The sequence below is a fragment of the Aspergillus melleus genome, assembly GCF_016097325.1.
Source record: "Aspergillus melleus strain CBS 546.65 chromosome Unknown contig7, whole genome shotgun sequence".
NCBI classification, from domain to species: Eukaryota; Fungi; Ascomycota; class Eurotiomycetes; order Eurotiales; family Aspergillaceae; genus Aspergillus; species Aspergillus melleus.
In genome coordinates this window covers 2808593-2831168 of record NW_025763376.1, presented here as the reverse complement: position 1 = coordinate 2831168, position 22576 = coordinate 2808593, and the positions used below count along the sequence as shown (strand labels likewise).

Sequence of the window (22576 nt, the reverse complement as noted above, 5' to 3'; positions counted from 1 at the left end):
CGCAGGCCGATAGAACTGTACCAACCAACCATAGCGATAGGGATAGCCCAATACTTCCCGCAGATTTGACGATTGAACCTGGAGTCGCAAACACTCCGCTCCCGATAACACGCGATACAACTAGAATATAGGCACTTGACCAAGTGAGTGGCTTCACTTGAGGAGGTTCACAAGGCAATAAGCCATTAGAGAGGTCGTCGGTAGTTGAGTTATGCAATGCCTCGTAGCACGGGGAAGTAGCCCCTACCAGAGGCTGTCTCTCATTTTCATCATCACGGCCAATCGAGCTCGAATAAGTCATGCTTGTTTCTACTATCTTCCTTCGAGGCTCTGGCTCTGGCCTTGGTTCTGGCCTTGGTTGGGGGTGACTCACGATAGCTTTCCGACCGCAAGATCAAAGCATGAGCTATGATGAACTTAAATGGACATGTAATGTAAGATTGACAACTGTTCAATCGACAACCTTGTGAGGAAGCAAGGGGTGATGCGATAAGAATGTCGTTTCCGGAGAATGCCTCGCAATTCATAAACATCGCGGAATCAAGGGGCATGCACCATTACTGACTGCGCAATAATGCTGTTATACAAATAAAGAACACAAGTGTGAGTTCCTCCTGCCCATTTCCTCCTGCCCATTTTCTTCTTTTCTTCTCCCATCGATGTCATTCAGATTTCCGAGAATAAGTACATGTACGGAGTAGTGCGTCTATTTTCCCACACTGCTGTAACGAACGTTTTCGGACCGTATCCGATTTTAAATCCACAGACCCGAGGACAATCGTCTGCAAGTTAGATTCTGTGCCTCTACACCGGACTTTGATTGATCTATGCTCACCGTCAATTCATAACACCGGATGCCCCGATCAGGCATGTGAGCCTAAGGCAGCAGCTTAGTAACTGTGGCCGCGGGAGTTGACTAAGCCGGCATTTCATCGCCTTGCTCAGCCGAAATAATCGACCAGTCAATTATTCAACATAATTGCTTCTTCCTGTTGAGTTGATTGATCATCATTTTGAAGCTCCAGAGATTGCATAAATACGAGCTATATCGCATAGTTAGAAAATCAAGACCTTCAATCGAATCCGTGGAGATCACGTAATTCAGTGCTTTCATCATCCCTGTCAAGCCCTCCAAACTACCATAGTTATGAACCCGGAATCGTTCTAAAGATTACCGCTTTGGTCATTTTTAAAGTTATACAGAATCCGCCTGGAGCAACACAATACGGCAATCCCGGTGAAACATCAGGGAGTAAGACGACACATTTGAATTCAACAATATGACTTCATCATTCGATACTGAAAATGCTATGAAGGTTAAAGTCATCCTGAAAGAACGAGATAACTAACGCAGTTGGATTCTTAACATTGAAGAATATGCTGAACGGCTAGATATATGAGATTATTTCAATCCGAAGAAAGATGATTATCCTCCGGCACCCATGAAATTTACAAGACTTCAAGATCTCACTAAATCGAATTATCGAAGATTTTAATTGGATCTTTAGGATTATAAAAATTCGAGAAACAACATCGCGAAGATTGAAAAAGCAATTAGATTGTCAATTGCTATACATGTTCAACCGCTTGTCGAAAAAAAGAGACATTTCGAAATATTGAAAGCGTTGAAGCAGCAATATAAGCCAACAATAGAGAAATTAGAAGATAAGGCCTTGAAACAATATAAAACAGTCATCAAGAAATCCTCACGGCAAAACAAAATCAACGCATGGATTCAGGAATTCAAACACACTTATCTAATGATCAAACGACTCGATATGTCTAAAAGTCAAGATCATTATATACAACAAGACTTTCTAAGATCGATTGAAGCTATGAATGCTATATACGCGAGTTAAAATTATGCGAGAATCAGAAAGACATCATTCATTGATTTATTAAACAACTTTCGATCTCATTTTGTCAACAGCAATAAGGACAATTCAACAACTTTAGATTATTTATACGCCACTCTCAACGATCAGAGTGATTCAACATCAAATACACAAAAATCACAGAATCATAAAAAGAAAGAATTTCTATTCTGCTCGTGTGAAAAAAGTCATCAATATAAAGATTGTTTGTATCTCTATTTTAATACTCGATCGAGAAATTGGAAACCCGATAAAAAAGTTATAAAAGATATCAGAGATTTCGCTTCAAAATCAGATCTATGATCTCAACGAGTCAAATCGATCATTTAGAGGAACTGGAAAAAAGCAGAAAAAAAACATCAAAATCATTATATTATATCGCTCGCGTTTAATGCTTCAAATGACTCTCTGCTCAGAAATTGCTTTATTATCAATACCGGATCCTCTACACATGTTTATAATGAGATCTCGCATTTTGAAAATATCGATTATTCAAGAAATGAACAACTCCATGCAGAGAATTCAATCATCCAAATTCTAGATACTGGAAACGTGAAAATACGATCAAACTACGGAAACGAGAAAGGAAATAAAGAACTTATTCTTATCAACATTGTTTACATTTCAGATCTGCATATGAATATTCTCAGCGTTCAAAAGCTTAAACAAGCAAAATACGATTTCAACATGAATCGCAACACGATTTTGAAGAAAAAAAAAGTCGTTTTTTACGTGAAAAAACATTCATCTGATTTGTGGATTATTAAGAAGTCAAACAGCACTCAATACAGCTTTTTAATAAATAACGATCAAAAAATCCGAAGATCAACGAAACCTCACGTTTTGAAAAGCAATAACGACTTATAACATCGTCGGATGGCTCATTTTCATTGAGATGCATTTTGTCATCTATTTAAGATTGCTACAAGCGTTCAAATTGATGATTTTAAAGTAAAACAATATAATGACAAGAAATGTGAAATTTGCAAACTTTTTAATGTTTCACAATAGATCTCGAGACGTCTTATAATAAAAACAGAAAATCTTTTTCAACGTGTGCATTTTGATCTTATTCAAATGATTTCTGCATTGAATGAAGATCAGTGGATCTCTTATTTTTATAATGAAATAATTCGATTTCACTTTTTTATTGCTCACCGAAAAAAAAATGATTGTATTAACACGATCATCAATTTTACACGTCAAATCAAAAATCTATTCAATCACATTATTAAGTTCTTCAAGAGCGATCGTGAGCAAATTCTTGGAAATACAATCAAACAATTTGAAATATTTGAAAAAATCGTATACAAATATTCGATAGTCAACACATCAAAACAAAATGATTCGACAAAACGCGCTGAATCAATATTAATTATGAAAGCGAGAAAACTAATAATTGAAACAAAATTATTTTGTAATCTTTGATTCTGGATTATCTCAGCAGTAACAAATATTGTTAATCGCATTTCAACTGCCGCTTTGCAATGGACAATCTCTTATGAAAAGATTACAAAACAAAAGTCTGATCTCTTAAGATTTTGAATAATTGATTGCATTGCTTACACGAGACAAGATCAAAAAAAAAGCAATAAAATGGCTCCTCGCGCCTATAGAGATATTCTCTTAGGATTTGTGGCTTCAAATATCTGACACATATGGAATCCGAAAAGACAGCGTGTCGAAAAGGCAAGAGATGTAAAATTTGATAAGACAAAATTCTATGATCCCACACAACCGTTTTTTAAAGATCTCATTAACAAAACGTCACCCGAGCCACCTACAAAGATACTAAACTTATTGAAAGACAAAGAAATCTTTCTCGAACAGAAAACAGATCAGATAGAGTCTACAAAAATCCCGAAATTGTTAAAAAACGTGCAAGATTCAATCAACATTTTAGATGATAAAATTAGATCTCTATCAACACTTCAATTGATTTCTGATCCGAACACTGAATTTCACAATAATTTGATCCTAGATCAAAGCCGCATCAATATAATTTCAGAAGAATTTTCAGAACTTTTAAACAATCCTTTACAAGATAAATCATCTTCACGAATTCTGCAAGATTTGTTACAAACCGCTATTTCAACAAAAAGAGACTTTGAATTTTTAATTGAGCAAATCACCCAATATAACGATTTCGAGATATAAGAAGATCATGATTCACAACACTCATCGAGATCAAGGAGTGAAAAACGAAGAAAAAGAAATCTTACTGATGATGGAATTCGTGAAGAAAATATTCTACATATGAAAAGAGTTTCAAAGCCAAAGAAAGATTCTCAATACATCAGTCATATGATCATTAAATTAGAATCATTTATTGAAGCTTTGAAGATCGAAAAAGCCTTTTCTATAATCATAAATCTGGTACAGAAAGAAAGAAAACAATAACATCAAAACAATCTTTCTCTATTGTCGAATTCCTATTCAGAAATACTACAGCATCCGTTTAAAAACGAATTCTTGCATGTTGCGCAAATTAAAATAGATAATCTCAAAGTAATGAATATCTTTGATTTCGTCAAAATCAATGAAGCTCAAGATTCGCAGATTCTTTCGCTTAAATGGATTTTCACATACAAATTCAATGAAGATGACAACTTCACAAAAGCAAAAGAACGTATCTGTGTGAGAGAAGATCTTGAAAAAGACACAGTTGTTAATAATTTTGTTGCAACAGCGTCCGCGCGAATATTTTGCGTTATTATGGCACTTGTAACAGCTTTTGATCTTGATACCGATCAAAAAAATGTTATAAACGCATTTTTAAATGCAACGTTTGACAACATTATCTACACAAAATCATCAGACGGTTTTCATATTAAAAACAAGATTTGAAAGTTCAAAAAAACATTATACGGATTGCGCAAATCTTCACGTCTTTGACAGAAAGATTTGGCCACTATCCTGTTCAAATTTGGCCTTCTATCTATCCCTGAAAAGCAATGTCTTTACACAAATGAATACATGATCGTATTGATATACATGAACAACATCATTATAATCAATTTATTTACTTTTACCGCTTGTGAAGCCGCCAGACGATTCAAGGAAGATCTTGCAAAGAAATATGAATTACAAAAAATAGAAGAAGTAAGTTGATTTCTAAGAGTCAGAATTATTTGAGACAGATCTCACAAAAAGTTCTGATTTTGTCAAAATACATATTTAAAAAATATCATTGTGAAATTCCATTTAAATAATCTTACAAGATAATCAGATATATCTCTATCGAGCATTCTGGATCTCTCGCTCTACAAAGATCAAACATCAAAGACGAAAATCAAAGAATATTTCATAAAGATAGAATCCGCTCAGTATCCTGCAATAATCACACGATCCGATATTGCACACGCAATAAGCCACTTATCTGAAGCGTTAAAAAACCCGTCTCCAGATTATATTTAAGCTGCGAATAAAGTCATTGCCTACTTCTATGCAATTCAATTTTTTGCGATTGAATACGCCGCCGATTAAAACACCAAAGAAATCGTAATAATCGGATTAGATGTCGCCTTTATTAATCGATCTAACCGTTGCAGTTCGGCAGGATATCTCGTCAAATTATACAACAATTCAATTAAATAAAAATCAGGCAAACAATGCGCCATTACAATTTTCACAACTGAAGCAGAGTTTCTCGCTTTATCTGAAACTGCAAAGACCATCTACTGATAAAACAGAATTTTCAACATCATGAGATTCGATCTTCAACACGAAATGATCATTTCCTATGACAATCAGCAAATCGTTCGATTAATCAATTCAGAAGATGTTGAACAACGTTCTAAATTGCGTCACATTGATATTCATCGGTCATGACTTCGCCAAGAAGCTCAGAGAGGCGATCTACACATAAAATGGATTCCTACCGATCGAATGATCGCTGACGGCCTCACGAAGGCTTTTCCAGGTCAAAAATACCGCAAATTCATGAAGATATTGAATCTTGTTAACATCAAAGATCTCATTTTGGTTCAAGAAGGCAGATAGGTCTCGCAAGGCGCTGAGAGAGTGTGTGGCCGCGGGAATTGACTAAACCGACATTTCATCGTCTTGCTCAGCCGAAATAATCGATCAGTCAATTATTCAACATAATTGCTTCTTTCTGTTGAGTTGATTGATCATCATTTTGAAGCTCCAGGGATTGCATAAATACGAGCTATATCGCATAGTTAGAAAATCAAGACCTTCAATCGAATCCGTGGAGATCACGTAATTCAGTGCTTTCATCATCCCTGCCAAGCCCTCCAAACTGCCATAGTAACCTTGTGTAAAAGGGCGAAGGCTTGGCAAGCAGAATGACTAAGGATCCGGATAGATTGGACCACTAAAACGATTGAATGAAGCAATTGAATTGGCTATATCAAACGAGTAGATTGAAGGTGTTGAAGACCTCCTTTCTGGCTATCTAAGAGGTCTATTTATAATGCTAGAATCGCTCATTTTCACCGCTATTCTATAGCTTCATATTGCAATATTGCAGAATGCGCAATACCGCAATTTCGCAGCCGAGCAAGGCGATGATCGTCTTACCGCAATTGTTTAGTCAACTCCGCACTTCAACACACCCCCTCATCGCATTGCGAGGTCAATTTTCTTCTATATCGATGATGAGGTCCTTGATATTGACTAGATTAAGCATCCTAACAAATTCACGGTATTTCTAAGCGAGGAATGTCTTCGTGAGACCATCTGCAATCATCTCGTTGGTAGAGACCCATGCAACGCGTAGGCGTCCCTGCTGAATCTTCTGACAGAGCCAGGATCGATGGATATCAACATGACATAGTTTAAATCTCTGCTCAATGTCTGCTGAAATGATTAAGCGAATAGTCTGTTGATTATCGCAGTGCACGATCAAATTGTGATCAGGGTCGAATCCCATGATGTTGAAAACTCTTCTCCACCAGTATGTTGCCTTCGCTGTTTTAGAAAGCGCAAGGTATTCGGCTTCAATGATAGAGGTAGTAATTGCACGTTGCTTGCCTGATTTCTATTCAATAGGATCTCCGTATAGCTTCCAGATGAATCCTGCAGAGCTTGATCGATCGTATCGGTCCGCAAATGCTGCATCTGAAGCGATTACAGCCACTTCTTTAATCTTCTGATTGCCTGAGTATTCGATTGCTAGAAAACACGTGGCGTAGAGGTATGCAATGACTCGATTCGCAGCGAGGATATGGTCCGGAGACGGGTTTTTCAGTGATTCAGATAGACGGTTTATCATATAGGCAATGTCAGCGCGGGTGGTCACAGTGAGATATTAGATCGATCCTATTTTTATCTTGTATTTTTTGATCCTCTGAGGCGGCGCCTGCTCCGTGTATGAGGATAGGTCATATGCGCTTGAATGAAGGATCGCTGGCCAGATCTTTAGATCGTTAAGATGGAATTTCGTAGCGAGATTCTCGAGATAAGCGTCCTGACAGAATCAGACCTTCCGTTGGGATCTATCCCGAATGATTCTGATTTTTAGAAACCACTTTACTTCTCTTATATTGCGTAATTCGTATTTTTTCGCGAGGGCGTGTTTGAATCGGTCAGTTATTTCGCGTGCGGTCTTCGTAGGTAGGTTGATAATGATGATATCGTCGATGTATACAAGAACGATCATGTAGACGTTGGAATAAAGGCATTCTTCCTCCGGGACGGGAACAAAGCCAAATTCAAACAGTGTCATTGTCAGATCTTTCTGCCAAAGGCGTCCCGATTTCCTCAATCTGTATAGTGCCTTCCTAAGCTTTCAAACTCTTCCTTTGACTTTGAATCCGTCCGGGCATCTTATGTATATAGTCTCGTCAAGCAATGCATTCAGGAATGCGTTTACAGCGTCGCGCTGATCCGTATCGAGATCGAATGCTGCCACAAGTGTCATAATTGTTCTGAATGCTTTTACGGACGCGGTTGCTGCATAATTAGTAGACATAGAGTCTTCTTTCAAATTACCGCGTACACAGATTCTTGCCTTGACTTTCAGAAATTGTTCATTTTCATCAAATTTGTATGTGAAGACCCATTTCAGTGGTAGGATCTGCGCATTTCTCGCTTCTTCGTAGTATGCGAGATCGTATGCTTTCATCGATTCAAGATTTCCTATTTCTACACGGGTAGCAGAGATAAATTCGTCTTTTAGCGGATGCTGCAGCATCTCTGCATATGTTCCTGATGGCGGGGGGAGATCGTTTCGATGCCATCGTTTCTTATTAATCCCTGCTGAATCGAGGGCAATCGAGAAGGCATATTCTATTCAATTTGGCGTTTCAATAATCGAGGGATCCTGTATAATCGAATGAATAATATATTGCGGATCGAATCGTACTCTTCGTGATCTCCTGTCTTGAACGATGTTTTCGGGACGGGTCCCATCATCCTGAGGTCCTCGTCTTCTTAGTCTTTCACCCTCTGATCTTCCACCCCCTGATCTCGATGAGATATACGAATCGAGATCCTCTGTTGCATCTGCCTCGTTAGGATCCTCATGAGATGTAGTGGATGTAGGATTTTTGTTTTTTGCTGCTTCCTGCAATGATCTCATTAGAAAATTGTCCGGGGTTTCCTCTCGCGGGCGTACGGGTGTGTGAGGCGGTGATTCATCGTCAAATCCTCCTGGCATACGAGAAAATGATCTCTCTGTCTCTTGCCGATGATCCTGGTTGCGATATTGAGGCGTTGATCGAGGTGTTGGAGGTTCTGCGGTACACATGCGGTCCGGGGTAGTCACCTGATATTTAACTTTTTTATTGGGTTGTCGGTCCAACTCGCTCGATCTAACGGATTCTTCTTTTTCAGTCAAATCTTCATTATTTTGATCAGTAGGGGCCTCATTTAACCCGTCAGAGGCGTCGTCTCTAGAGTGTCCATTTCCTTCCGCAAGATCAGTCGCGTCATTCGGTTGGTGGAGATCCTCTCCTCCCTGCGGTGGAATTGCGATCTTTGGCGGCGGTATAGGAAAGGTCTCGCGAAGTAGGTCTTCAAGGAATGGTTCGTTGAGATCATAAAACTTGCTTTCATCAAATTGCACGTCTTTCGCGATCTCTACTGACTGCTTTTTCGGGTTCCAGATATGCCATATATTCGATGCAACTGGCTCAAGCAATATTCCACGATACGCGCGTGGAGTCATCTTATCGTTTCGATCTTGATCCTGCTTCGTGTAGGTAATGCAGTCAACTGTACGGTGTGCCGCGAGGTCTGGTTTCTTCCCATGAAGTAATTTGAAAGGTGTCTTTCACTGAATACTAGCAGTAGACGTCCGGTTGGCTATCTCCGCAGTGGATGCGAAGACTCATGGCCATAAGTCCCAGGGTAATTTCGTCCCGAATATCATTTTTTTCGCCTTCAGGATCAATATGGATCCTGCGCGTTCTGCTGAACTGTTCTGATTCGGGGCTCCGGTCACTGAATACTCGTGTACGATCCCTTTGAGATGCTCAAAGTGCTTGATCTCATTTCTGAGCGTTTGTTCTTGATCGCTTTTTATAAATTTAACCCGTATCTTGAAGAGATTTTCCTTCTGATTGACGAAGGTCTTGATAGCGTTGACGCAGTCATTCTTTCGCGGGTGCGTATTCACTGCGTGAGAATGTGAGTATTCGTCATAAAAATGCGAAATCCACTGGTCTTCATTGAGTGTTGGTCTCATCTGTATGAGGTTAAAGTGTATTCTCTCGAATAGCGAGGTCGCCTTCATTTCAGAGCGTCTAGATATTTGCTGAGGAGCCCATAAGATCTTGCATGGTTTGTATATTCGCTGATTTCTATTGTGATCATTCCAATCGGTGATTTTGACGCTCGTAGCGGCTTCAGGTAAGCGTCTGATTGCATCTCGGTGAACGTGGTCCATTCGGCGGTGCCAATCTTTCATTCTTCTCTTCAAGATGAGCGGTTTTTCTGACTTCTTGGTCGTCTGTATAGAAATCGCGTGTACGTGTAGATTCTCGCTCAATCCTTCCGGTTTCTCGATAATCCATAATCCTGTGGAATGATCCTCTAGTCGGAACATAACCTTGCCATTCCTTGTGATGCAATTACGGCCGAATTCCCATTCATATCCTGCTTGTTGGACCTTCCTGGCGCTCAAGATGTTGGTATGCAGACCGGGAACGTATGCCACATTCTTTAAAATGATCGTTTCTTCGCCTTTATCGCCTCCGGAGTTAGGACGAATCCTGACAGTTCCAGTGCCTAGGATCTTGATAATTGAATCGCCTGCTCGCAGATCTTCTACCGCATCCTCGTCCAGTGATTCAAATCGCGAAATATCGTTGCATACATGCGTGGACATTTCTAAGTCAAGAATAAAGCAGTTCTTCAGAGGTGAGATAATCCCTGCGTTAAATACAAGCGTCATTGTATGGAGGAGTTGAGGCGATTCGTCCTTCCAGTTCCGATCGATGTAGCCCCTGATTACTGCACCGAACTTGGTCTTTCGCGATGCTAAGTCTCTGATCTTCTTGATAATTGCTTCATCTGCTTTGAATGAAGCAGTCCTTTTCGATGGGTTGAAATATGCGCATTCCGCGAATCGATGGGTTTCTCCGCATATGCAATCCTGAAGACTTTTCTTTCGATTTTCACTCGATTTTCCGTCCGAATGGCCGTTTAATAAAGCCATTGCGAATTGGTCCTTTGATTCCTGATACTGCCGGCTCATAAGATAACTTTTATATTGTGCAAGCAGTTTATAAAATGTTTCGTCTTCGCGTTCCTCGTCATCCATTGCCTGCAACTGCAGATCACTGAATATGGATGATACAGGTCCAATCGCCTGCAAGAATACCTGTTTCACATGTCTATCCTGGCTTTTTGGAAGGCCTCGTTTCTTGATCGCTGCATACGCAAAGGTAAATTCATCCAATCAGGCCTCTATTCTGCCCTTTCTGAGAGATCTCTTGCTGACCGTATTGTATAACTTAAAGGCTCTATCGTCAAGGTATCTCTCGCTCGGCTTAAATTGCTTCTGCAGTGTCTTGATCATCTCTTCCTTCTTCATATCTTCAATTATCGGTTTTGCCCAGATCGGTATAGAGGATCGAATTGCTTTCTCCACCTTTGCTATAGCGTTCGTCTTATCCTTCCAATTCTGAAGCTGATATTGCCATTTCCTATAGGACTTATCGTCGAATTCAGTCAGGTCCTTAGGACGTTCTAACTCCTTTGAATATTTCTTTCGATCAGGATCGAAATGATCCCATATTGCGAGACGATATGCGTACGCCTTTATTTTCTTGATCCAATCACGCCAATTGTCCGGTCCGTTGAGGACAATTTTCATCTTCACAGCGCTATCCGTATCGATTCCGTTAGCCATGATCCATCAATTCGCTGGGATACTGCTCAGAGAGATCCTTATTGACGTATTCCTAGACCTAAAGGGTCACCGGGCTCATAACTGTAAAAGGGCGAAGGCTTGGCAAGCAGAATGACTAAGGATCCGGATAGATTGGACCACTAAAACGATTGAATGAAGCAATTGAATTGGCTATATTAAACGAGTAGATTGAAGGTGTTGAAGACCTCTTTTCTGGCTATCTAAGAGGTCTATTTATAATGCTAGAATCGCTCATTTTCACCGCTATTCTATAGCTTCATATTGCAATATTGCAGAATGCGCAATACCGCAATTTCGCAGCCGAGCAAGGCGATGATCGTCTTACCGCAACTGCTTAGTCAACTCCGCACTTCAACACCTTGTCACTGATCTCGCCAGCAGCACGTGATCTCTCAGCGACAGACAAAGCGCCAAACGTCTCGCGCCCCTTGAGCTGACGTTGATTCCATTTCCAAGGAACATATTTGGCCTATTCTGTATCGCACTTTGTGAACAATTGAGAGAAGAGACTCCATCAATTTACCTCCAAACATACCTTATCGAAACAAGTGCACTCAATGCTCGGTGAGAATGAAGCACGCGATGCACAAAACGGCCCCGGTGTAGTACGGCCACCCTCACTTTATTCGGTGAGTTCATGGGAAGTCCCCAAAGCCTCTCCACTCCCTCGCTGACCATTGAAATATGTTAGATTGTTGCCGATAGTGAGGAGCTTCAGCCAAGCCAAGCACAGCTGGACAAGGCATTAGGACAGAGAAGCTTATACTGGCGCCACATGGCTGCAGCTGCTGAAATCTACCATGAACAAGGTATAACGTCGCATTCTGTCAATCCTAATAACATACTTTGGAGAGTCCCCCGAATGCGTGGAAACCCGAGGGAAACTTACGCGGTCCCCCTTGGTACGCCCCAGAATGAAATGCTTTGTTTCTGCGCATCCACAAGCTGGGGTGTAGATGGGTCTACGGATTGTAGCTGTCTTCGAAAAGACAAGATGCATACCATACTTCTTCATATAGGGACCAAAATCCCTGTTCCGTTCACCCTAAACGGCGATGGGTTTCGTCACTGGGTCGGGACAAATGACGAGCGAGAGGTTGGACCAAACTATTTGGCAATCCTGGTATTAGGATGGTGCTACATCCTGTCAGCCCGGCTTGCCGAGTTACAGGGAGGAGGTGAGAGTATTCAATATACAGGGCAACAGCCGCATATGACGCGTGGGGAAATCGAACCCGACCCTGGAATTCATGTGATCAATATAGGTCAGGTTGACACCGACGTACTCTCCTGGTGGCTGGCAATCCTAGCGTCTGATCAAGGCTGGAGGGCTATCATCAAAAAGGGTCAAAGTGGTGACTTTCTTGCCCCGTGGTCAATGAAATATGTCGACAAGCAGCGGTTCTCTGTGAAGTGGGAACCAAGTGAAACAATTCAAAAACAATGCTTCAGACCTTTGTCTTCTAGCGAAGCATTTGCGGCCCTTGCGCATTTTGCACTTTTACACAACCTGGGAAGTCAATTCCTGGTAGCTCTTGCATCTGCGATTACGATACCAACACACAATTCCCATGGGTCGACTGTTCATCTACCGAGACCATCAGCGACAGGGGGTCAATGCTCAGCTAGTTCAACTGCAATCATTCCTTCAGAGTGGACCACGTTGCATGAAAACCTCGACTATTACATCACTCTGGGCTGCAACCCAGAGACTGTCATATCTTCACTCTGTGGCATGTTTTGGGAACCGGGTGTACCATGTAACCTGGTGAGCCCATGGTTGCATCCGATACTAACTGAAATGCCAGAGCATTTCAGGAGTTCTAGATCGCCGGACCGGTATGCGGAAATTCTCGCCATTATATGTGGCATCCGCCGACCTTCCATATCTGCCTTATGGTTGGGAGCTGTGATTAGCGGATTGACACCAATTATCCTTCTCCGGGCCCAGAAAGGCCGACCTCCACTTGACCCAGTCGCTTTCCCATGGACTGGTGCTCTGCAAAGCTTTATGGATGTCCCGGGTAAGGGGCCTTACTGCATCGGGGGATCGAAGACTGATATCTGGAGAGCCGATGTCTGGCGACTTCTCCATCTCCCTACCGACGATGAAGATGGCCTTTCATATAATTACCCCCCACGCACACCGTGGGAGCCTTGTGGGAAAATGCACACGAATAGCTGCGCTCTCAGAGTAGCTTCCCATCTGTTTTGCTCCCGACATCGGCTTTCTTATCAGCACTTGAACTGGGAAATCCAGGGCTGCCCGACGATTCATGACCGGGGACGCTCAGAAGTCAATCCCATACCGTCTGATGGGAATGGGAATCTCTTACCAATTTGGGAACAATGGCCCTTCCCCAATGCACCATTCTCCCAAGAAGCATCCGAACAAGCATCGTTGGAGGTATTTCGCTGGTTTGTTATTAACGGAGAAGGCTTTCCTTCAGAAGATATTTACAAAAGCGAATGGCTGGAACCTCTCCAGGATGACGAAGATAGTGATGAGGAGGTCGGCCATGAGGCAGATCACGAAAACGATACAGTTCCAGATACTCTGCAGACGGGCAAAAGGCATATTTGGAACAATGGCTAGATACAGTGGGATGAACCGACTGATTGGAGTTTGGTAGCAAAGTCGACATGCAAGCAGATGAGACGTCTACGCTTAACTAATATTATACAGACCTAAAACATCCAGCAGTCGTGCCGAATGAACGATATGATGGGTTATTTGCTGTGAGTAAACCGGAGGTTCAGGTTCGAGGAAGCAGCCCTTCCCGGGTGCTGATAAGCTTTCAAACACCAAGCGGCCGTCGGATGAGAACCAAACATGATATTTGGCTTTCTTTCTTGGGGCTTCTTGCCTCGTTGAATTGACGCCTCCTGTTGTTTCATGCATTACCTAGGGGAAGGTCAGCGATAAGTTCCCAGTGTCTGACATGCGCAGTGATAGGGTTATCATGCGCCAGACTACTCCAGAGATTTAGTCTGCAGCATTTGTGAAAGCGGGGTTAGTTGATATCCCGTTCACAACCCTCTCTAGAAAGATGATAAAATAGAAACAGAAACGTACATACAACAGCCTGGATTCGCCAATGGTCACCCGCCCAAATACTAGTCGGGTAGGTGCCGCCTTGGTGAGGATAGGGTGCGTGCGCAATGTGAGAATCCTGCGGACCTGGCACAGGCCACTCAGATAGGCTACTGCAATTCAGTTTTGAGCGTGGTCGCTGGAGTTGAAAAACTAACATGGCCATGCTAGGGGTATTTTGATTGGTTACCGTCTGGCGCGACGTTTCAAAGGAATGACCGACGTACTGGCTGTCCGAAACTCCAGATCAGGGCATATCGGCCATTTTAATATGTTTGTCGTCACGCGTAGAGCTCAAAGTTGAATGTCTGCATTGAATTAGGTTGGCTTCAACCAAGGATCCGCCAGTAATTCTTTCGCAGACGCTCGATCTTCTGGTTGCCATTGAAGCATCTTCCGCATGAAGCAGAGAAACAAACTCTGCTGTGTATCTCGCAGATTGTCTTCCAGCTTCTCTAGAGATATGGAGGGAATTTCGGCAGTGCCTATCCAGTTGGCTGAACTACTCGTCAGTTGCGTCCACACATGGTAAAAGCAAGAACAGATAACTTTACCGTCAGTATCAAAGAATTTCATGGCATATTCGCTTTTATGAAGCATTTTTTTTATTAATAGTGTGTAATTCATGTATTTTTTCGCGCGTAAGAATAAGCTCATTAAAGTATAATTTATGATCTTTAATAGACTTATTAAATTGCGTCTTTAGCGAAGATGAAGGGCTCTGTGTACGTTCACGTATACGCGTTTTAAGTAGCTGCATCACGGTAGATGCCTGCTTTTCAAGCTGCCTTGTTGTATAACGCGTTTTTGGAGCTCTATTAGTAGATCGACTACCTGATGGTGTAGGGGTTTTTAGCTGAATACTTAGCTGACTAAGCACTCTATCTGGATTGAATGAAACTAGACCAGTGTCTGCAAAGCTATTTCGAATAGTATCTGCTTGAAAAACGCGTTCACGAGCTTGTGGAAAGGCCTCTAAGAGATCAAACTTATCGATATGACTAATTCCTAAACGTGTCTGCTTCTTTACTAAGTTGCCGTACGCCCGCTTTAGAGATGAGAAGTAGCCAACATCTAAAGACTGTAATAGATGTGATGAATGTGCAAACATATAGATAGGAATAATGTTATTCTCACTGCATAACTAGTCAAATTAAGATATAAGATGGCTACCATAACCGTCAAGAATAAGGAATTGATATCATTCAATTGTACGGCCAGTACTGGGCGGAAGTCATCGCACTAAAGTTTGAACGGGCCTTTATTGAATGATGCTAACTCCTTTGTTAAATGACGTTCCTTGGCGAGTTTGCGGAAAAGGTATTAAGTAATAAATTTGCGCTAATAATTTTCGCTTGAATCGATTGCGTTATTACGCTGGTTTATGAGATGAGCGATGTGCAGTTCCGCTAAGGCTTTAAAGTATGAGGATGTGGTGTTGAATGCTATGATTGGTAGTTTCGACTAGAGTAAGGATTCTAACTGAATAAGCGTATTCATAGACATCGATAAAAGCCTACGTGTTATTTTCCCAGGTGAAATCGTTAACTTGATCTAGTAACCCTATCTGAGGTAGAAATGGTCGAGAAAGCTGAAGCAAAATACTTGCGACTTTTTTGTAAATAGCCTCCAATTTTGTCTGACTAATATCGGGGTTAAGCTTTCCACGACTTGTCCTTGAACACCCAGGCGTGTTAAGAGTATTATATATATTTGTATCGTGGTTAATATAGTCTATAATAATAAAGAGATCTAATTCTATAGGACTCTCCTTCTTTGACCCCCAATGATAAATAAAAGAAACCGGAATTGAAGTGATATAGTTATTATAATAAGGTTACCTGCAGGAAGGATAATCATGCGATTTACCTTTTATAATAGTTATTATATTAGGTATGAGGATTCTATCGCACTGCCCTTCAAGCAGCGACCTACCATGGTCATTAAAAAATATTGCGGATACTGCTAGATCAAGGTGCCAACGTCAACGCCGAAGCCGCATTTTACGGCACTGCCCTTCAAAACGCGATACGCCGAGGCAATGAAGAGACTGTACAGATGCTACTTAATCGAGGTGCCGATGTTAATGCCCAAGGTGGTCAATTTAAGTGTGCACTTACTGCGGCAGTACAGGGACGTAATGCCAGATTACTTCCGATACTGTTGGACCGAGGGTTGTATATAAGTGCTCGAAGTGAACAAGGTACTGTGCTTCACGACGCGTCGCTTGAAGGAGATAAAGAGACCGTGCAGAAGCTATTAGATCGAGATACAGATGCCAACGCCCAAGGAGGAGAATGTGGCACTGCCCTTCAAGCCGCGTCAACTGAAGGCAATCAAGAGATCGTGCAGATGCTACTAGATCGAGGGGCAGACACCAATGCCGAAGGAGAAGAACAGAGAAATGATTAATCGGCAAGGGAGGCAGTATATTCGAAGAAGATAAACCAAAGTCTAACAACCTGTTCTTTAAATATTATCCGGCAGAAGCTAAAGAAGAATATATGCAATCTCCAAAGCTACGGAACAGAGCGCATGACTACCAACCCCCAACATATAAGTAGCCGGTTGCCACCAGAGCTGCGGTATTCATGCCGCTATTAGACCCAGGACATCGCAATACTTATTCCCTCTCTCCTTGCTTGTTTTCTTTCCCTTAAAAAAAGAGCAGTATGACATGTGATAAATTACTGTCCTAGATTTCTACTTCAAAATTACCATAATTACAGACCACTTAAATCTGGCAATCCGCTGTTGGTTCCAGGCCTGCTTCGTAATATCGCACTCGGGTTATAGGAGCTATTATATTAAACCACTAATTTCCTTTCAACCACGCACACAAACCATGCGTCCTAATCGATAGCATCACCCATCCTAAAAATGATCGAAGAGAATAAAATATCTTTCTTTCTTCAATAATTTTACCTTTCGGATATGCAAGTTCTTGAGAAATACATTTCTGAAATATGTCGGCTTTTATCAAAAATATTAACTGTTATTTGAAAGTGGTACGCATCTATTAATTATTTCAGAATTTTAGAAAACTGAAAAGCTAGCAGTTCAACATGAATAACGACCCGGGCCTCTTACAGTGGCAGATATAATGATGAAATGCGTAGTAATTAGAATACTTAGTCAATTCGTAAAAATTCAGCTGTTACCTATAGAGGATCCCGTATATCAGGTTGAAACGTGGCCAGAGGATGGATACAGGCCAATCTTGTCCATGACTTCATTCACCTGCTCTATGTCTTCATCGGAATCAATTCAAACTGCACCAAGAATGGCTTCCACAGTAGTAGCCAACGTGCCCTCTGGTACACTCCTTTCTAGGTCTGGCCTTTGGTGGATAAATCTCTGCAAACCCAAGACTCTAGCTATAGAGGTTAACTGCTTGTTACAGGCGTAAGTCTTAAGCAGACCTGTCCCTTGCTCTGTGCATATTAGCTTGATACCCATTATGGAAGGAGTAGGCATACCTGTGGTGTTGCCTTCATGGTACCAACGACGAAGCAGCATAAGGTCGAGTATTTTGTCTCCTAGTAGGGCTAGCCGCTCATTTCCGGCAGATGCTAGTCCAGACTCTTCCAAAGCCTCATCCATCAATCCTTGGTCATGGAAATGATGCCCAATCACTTTCTCAAATTCTGGATTAAATTCTTGTTCCATAGTCTCAATATTGATTGTAATTTGTGACACTTGAAAGTTCACGACGGTTTTTTGAGGGTCATCGTTAACTATATAGAATTATTTAATAGGGTCTCCGTAATAATGACGTTAGTATTCGGTAGTCTTTTTCATACCATGGTTGTTGCTAACTATAACCATGCACGTATTTTGATATACAGGCAAATTTTACACAGGCGGTCTGAAAGGCGGTATTCCTGCCTTTATTCCATATGCGACTAGCTCATAACTTGGGAGGTAAGTTACAAGGAAGCGGAAGTATAACCGATTTCGAAATACTGTACCTGGTCTATACTGTAAATGTTGAGATCTGTTTCAATGGGGAGAGGATACTATAATATAAATCGTTGTAGAGGTCATCTACTCAGCGTCGCCACCTCAATAGAATATCCACGCTAAGGTCTTGGCAGCGGAACTAGAAAGAGTGTCTTAAGAGTGTGCTTGTTGCACCGGTTTCGCAACGTACTATATCTGCCAGGGACCACTTATGATAATTATTATTACCTCGTAGGGAGCAGTACGAACGTGCGAAAATTGATATCAAACCATTGCGACCAATTGAGGTGTTGTGGCTGTGATTATGTGCCGAGCGGGAACTAATCTCAGCCCGATGGCAATCCCGGCCGAAGAAATTACCGAACCTCTTTCCACAAACATGTAAAAAATATCATCAATTTTCAACAATTATAACTTTCGCCCAAAGATCCCAGCAACAAGAAAATATCGCAGGCGAGGTCTCGGCGCAGAAGAAAATGAATCAATTACAAACCCTGAATTCGCGATCGACGGAAAAAACAACGAACAAATAACGAATCAAAATGTCTGACAATATTTTAATAATTTCAATAAAACGCTCAAGCATCAGATCGAAATAATTAAAATAGTAAAGGCGGAGGCTCAAAAACTAAAAACCGAACAACAGCTCCTACGAATTCACAATAAAGAATTATAGAAAGAGATTTAGGCCCTACAAACTAAATTGAAAACACAATCGCTAAACATTTTCGAAAACAGATCTTGGACAGAAGTGGCCGCTAGTAACCATTTACTAAATCTCACGAAAACCGTCCCGCGTTCCAGAAAGAAATCCAACTATATCCAAATTAATACCGCATCAACTCTAGATCAAGATATTAATAACGACCGATTCTCGAGAGCTCTGCCTACTAAAGCAGCGAATACCTACATTAAGACCACCCTATTAAACGCAAAGACCACCAAAGAAGTGCAAGTAGCGGATATTAGTACTACTAAAACAGGATATATCATCTTCCAGGACACCCAGTCTACGGAGACAGCCCGGAACAGCCCACCGAGTAGCTAAAGGAGCTGGAAAACAAAGATGCTGAAATCAGCAAAATTACGCATTGAGCAGAAAGGCGGGATCCTACTGGTTATATCAGACGTAAAAGATTAGAAAATTAGCAGCCTCAGGAAGGCAGCAGAAGTTTTTAATATATCTCTTACCACACTACGCAATTGCCTTAAAGGAGCTTCCTTTAAAAGTAATACTAGAGAAAATATTCTTAAATTGGCTACTATTTAAGAGGAATCGCTTAAACGATGTATTCTATTGTTAGATAAGCATGGAGTGCACCCCCCCCCACAGCCGGCATACGTACGAGAAATGGCCAATATCCTGCTTCGATCCTGCTTTCGAAATAAGATACTAGCTCTCCTTCTATTACTGTAGGAGAAAAATGGATATACCCGTATCTGTATTTCTTCTGTTATCGATTAATTGACTTTTATTTTGTGAGGCATGTGGAATGAAGGCTATGATGTCAAAGTTTTTCTGTCCATTTCCGTTTGCGGAATATAGAATGAACGTCATGATATCGATGTTTTTTTTCTGTCCATTCCGTTTGCGGAATGTGTGTGTAGAAAATAAATCTCCAACAGTGTCAAAGCTGTAACTCAGATAAGGCCAAATAAAGTCCAGAGCCATTTTAGGCTCTAGACCAACATCTGACACCTCCACCGGTGATGGGCAACCCTGAAATACCTGATGATATATCCGAGATATCCGAAGTCTTGGAACTCCCTGACAATGCTCAAATTTCGGAAGCCGCCGAATTATCTAATTTTTCTGAAGAGTTTGAAATAATTGGCCGCATGTCTGAAACATCAGAGATGCCTGAATTATTGGGATTTCTTGATGACACTTAAATCCTCGAAACGGCTGATCACTAAACCGATGAGGAAACCGTCATGGATGATGACTCCTGTACATTACTGAACCTTTTCTCGGAGGCAGGTTCTCCTCAGCGATCTGTCTCAGCAGTCATCAAGCTCTTCGACAGAGCGACAAAGCAATGGTCCATAGCCCTGGCGATCTGCTTACACCAGCCGCCGTCCAATATTGCAGTGTGCCGAGGTCTGTTGTTCTGCATCTAAATTATCAGAGTCAAAGATGTTGAACGGTTAGTATGCTTTTTAAGGTACTAGGGGACGGGTACGTCCGGAAGATTCAATCTCTCGAATATAATCAATTTTCATTTCGATAAAGCTTTATCTCTATGCATTAGGAGAAAGTGCCTTGCAACCACCAAAACGTAACAAGGTGCATGCGGTGGATATATACTTCCAGAAATAGTGTTACTATCTACGCACACTCTAACCTGATGCCAAAGATACCTTAGGTCACCTTTACTAGGAGTCTACCTATATCACTGTCACACGATTTTTTCGTCAAAGACCGATGATATTCGCACTTTCCCGAGTGGTGTGCAAAGATTTGTTCAGCTGGAAAGCCTTCGCATCGGGTTGAAGTGGTTGAGTTTCTGATGCAGCGTGGTTGCGATGCCGGTAAACCCGACTCAGATGGAAACTCCTCACTTTTTCTATATGTGAAATCGTTTCACTTCAATATTTGAAAAAAACATATTTTTTTTACTCGTTCAAAAGGACGTTAATCCTTTATAAATTAATAAACACCAAGAGAGTCTAATACATCTTCTCATGCATTACAAAAAAGTAGATATTGAAATTCTCAAATTTCTGTTTTGCTATGATTTAGTTCCAACAGCGCAAGATATTGACAAAAAAACACTTATACATTATGGGGCAATTCATAATGTGTTTAATACAGAATTCTACAAGTTCCTTAGATCAAGAGATGTCTTAAACATTTATAACAAAGACTCATTTGACAAGACCCCTTTCAACTATATAAAAGAAAAGGCTCATCTCAAACATTCGAAAGATATACTCTCGTGTTTTTATAAAAAGCGGAAAAACTCTTTCCAAAATTTAAATGCAATGGCTCACCTATGTTTATGATTTATTCATTTGAATGTGCATTTTACGAGTATATATCTTATTTTTGTTTTTAGATCTTAATAATTCCAACACTTTCAAAAATCAAAAAGATATCGAATTAGACTTTGTATCTATATGAATCTATCATCTATATCTATACTTTATATATATCCAAAAATCTCATATTTGAAAATTAATCTATCATGTTTGTTTCTTCTTTACAAAATCGCTTATAGCTTATACCTTTTATAGAATTTATCTTATTGAAAGATTTTTCTCTAATAACTATTTCCGCTTTCAAATAACATAATTTGAATGAATCTCTATAATAAAATATATATCATAAAAGTGTCACCAAAGTTCTACAATGTCTTTATACTTTTTCTTTTAATAAAGCGGATGCGAGCACTACATTACTTCTTTTAATTAATAAGATTTTAGGTGATTGTCAATGTGATTTAAAAAAGTGACTTTAATTATTTATTGCTTAAACTATTTTAAAAGACCTCGCTTTTACTCTCTAAATAAAAGAGATAAAGACTAACTATCATAATTATATATTAGAATATTAAAATTTTACAATAAGGCTAAACAGTTTTCAAATGATTTTGATAATATTTCTTTTATTTGTTTACGTCAAAAACCATTTCAGCACAACAATAACAGAACTGCGCAAATTAATATTAAATATAGCGATAAGCACATTTATCATTTTTGTAACATTATTAATAAAATGCAACATTCAAATACTATTGTTGATATTACAAAATATGCTTTGCGCGATCTTGTATAGCAATATTATAAAGAATTAATATAAATTAATTTGATAACAATAAATGTTAAATTTTAACATGTTTCGTGAACAGATCGAGCATTAACCATTTTTAGATACTAATTTAGAATAATAAACAACTTTTTTTATCAATATATATAAAAAGATCATATCATGTAAGCATTATTTGCCCTTGTTATTGTTCATAAAAATCTCTTTAAAGAGATTGTCTTTAAAGCGAGATCTTTTGGGTATATATTTCTTATATATATTAAAGAGATAAGTTGTGTTACATTTTAAGAAATTCTTATTAATAATATATTTGTTATAAAAAGCTTCTCACGGTCTCACCATTAAACAACAAAAGTTGACTATTTAATTTCAAACTTTTTTGTTTTTCTGCTATAAAACTTACAACATTCTAGATCTAAATTCTTATATATTATAGACTAGTCTACAATTTATTTTGTTAATGTAGCAATCTACTTATTAAATGTTAAAATCTTAATGTCATTCTTGAATTTAGTTAAAGCAGCAATGTCAAT

General features: G+C 40.1%; 2 protein-coding genes across 2 annotated transcripts; both read right to left on the bottom strand.

The window, feature by feature from the left end:
* Positions 1 to 14629: 14629 nt before the first annotated feature.
* On the bottom strand, positions 14630 to 14887 carry LDX57_011916 (uncharacterized protein; the record flags this gene model as incomplete). Its single annotated transcript, XM_046093658.1, has 2 exons — positions 14630 to 14808; positions 14866 to 14887. 2 exons carry the CDS (start codon positions 14885 to 14887, stop codon positions 14630 to 14632), a joined length of 201 nt encoding a protein of 66 aa, XP_045949636.1.
* Positions 14888 to 17448: 2561 nt separating this feature from the next.
* LDX57_011915 (uncharacterized protein) lies at positions 17449 to 18171 on the bottom strand. The gene is made up of 2 exons (XM_046093657.1): positions 17791 to 18171; positions 17449 to 17745 (listed from the first exon to the last, which is right to left on the bottom strand). Exons 1-2 carry the CDS (start codon positions 17978 to 17980, stop codon positions 17579 to 17581), a joined length of 357 nt encoding a protein of 118 aa, XP_045949635.1. The 5' UTR covers positions 17981 to 18171; the 3' UTR covers positions 17449 to 17578.
* Between the last annotated feature and the right edge of the window lie 4405 nt (positions 18172 to 22576).

Coding starts and splice junctions, on each gene's coding strand:
- LDX57_011915 (XM_046093657.1), bottom strand. CDS start 17,980: ATGGAACAAGAATTTAATCCAGAATTTGAGAAAGTGATTGGGCATCAT. Junction 17,746..17,790: donor CCATGAAGGCAACACCACAG/GTATGCCTACTC, acceptor TAATATGCACAG/AGCAAGGGACAGGTCTGCTT.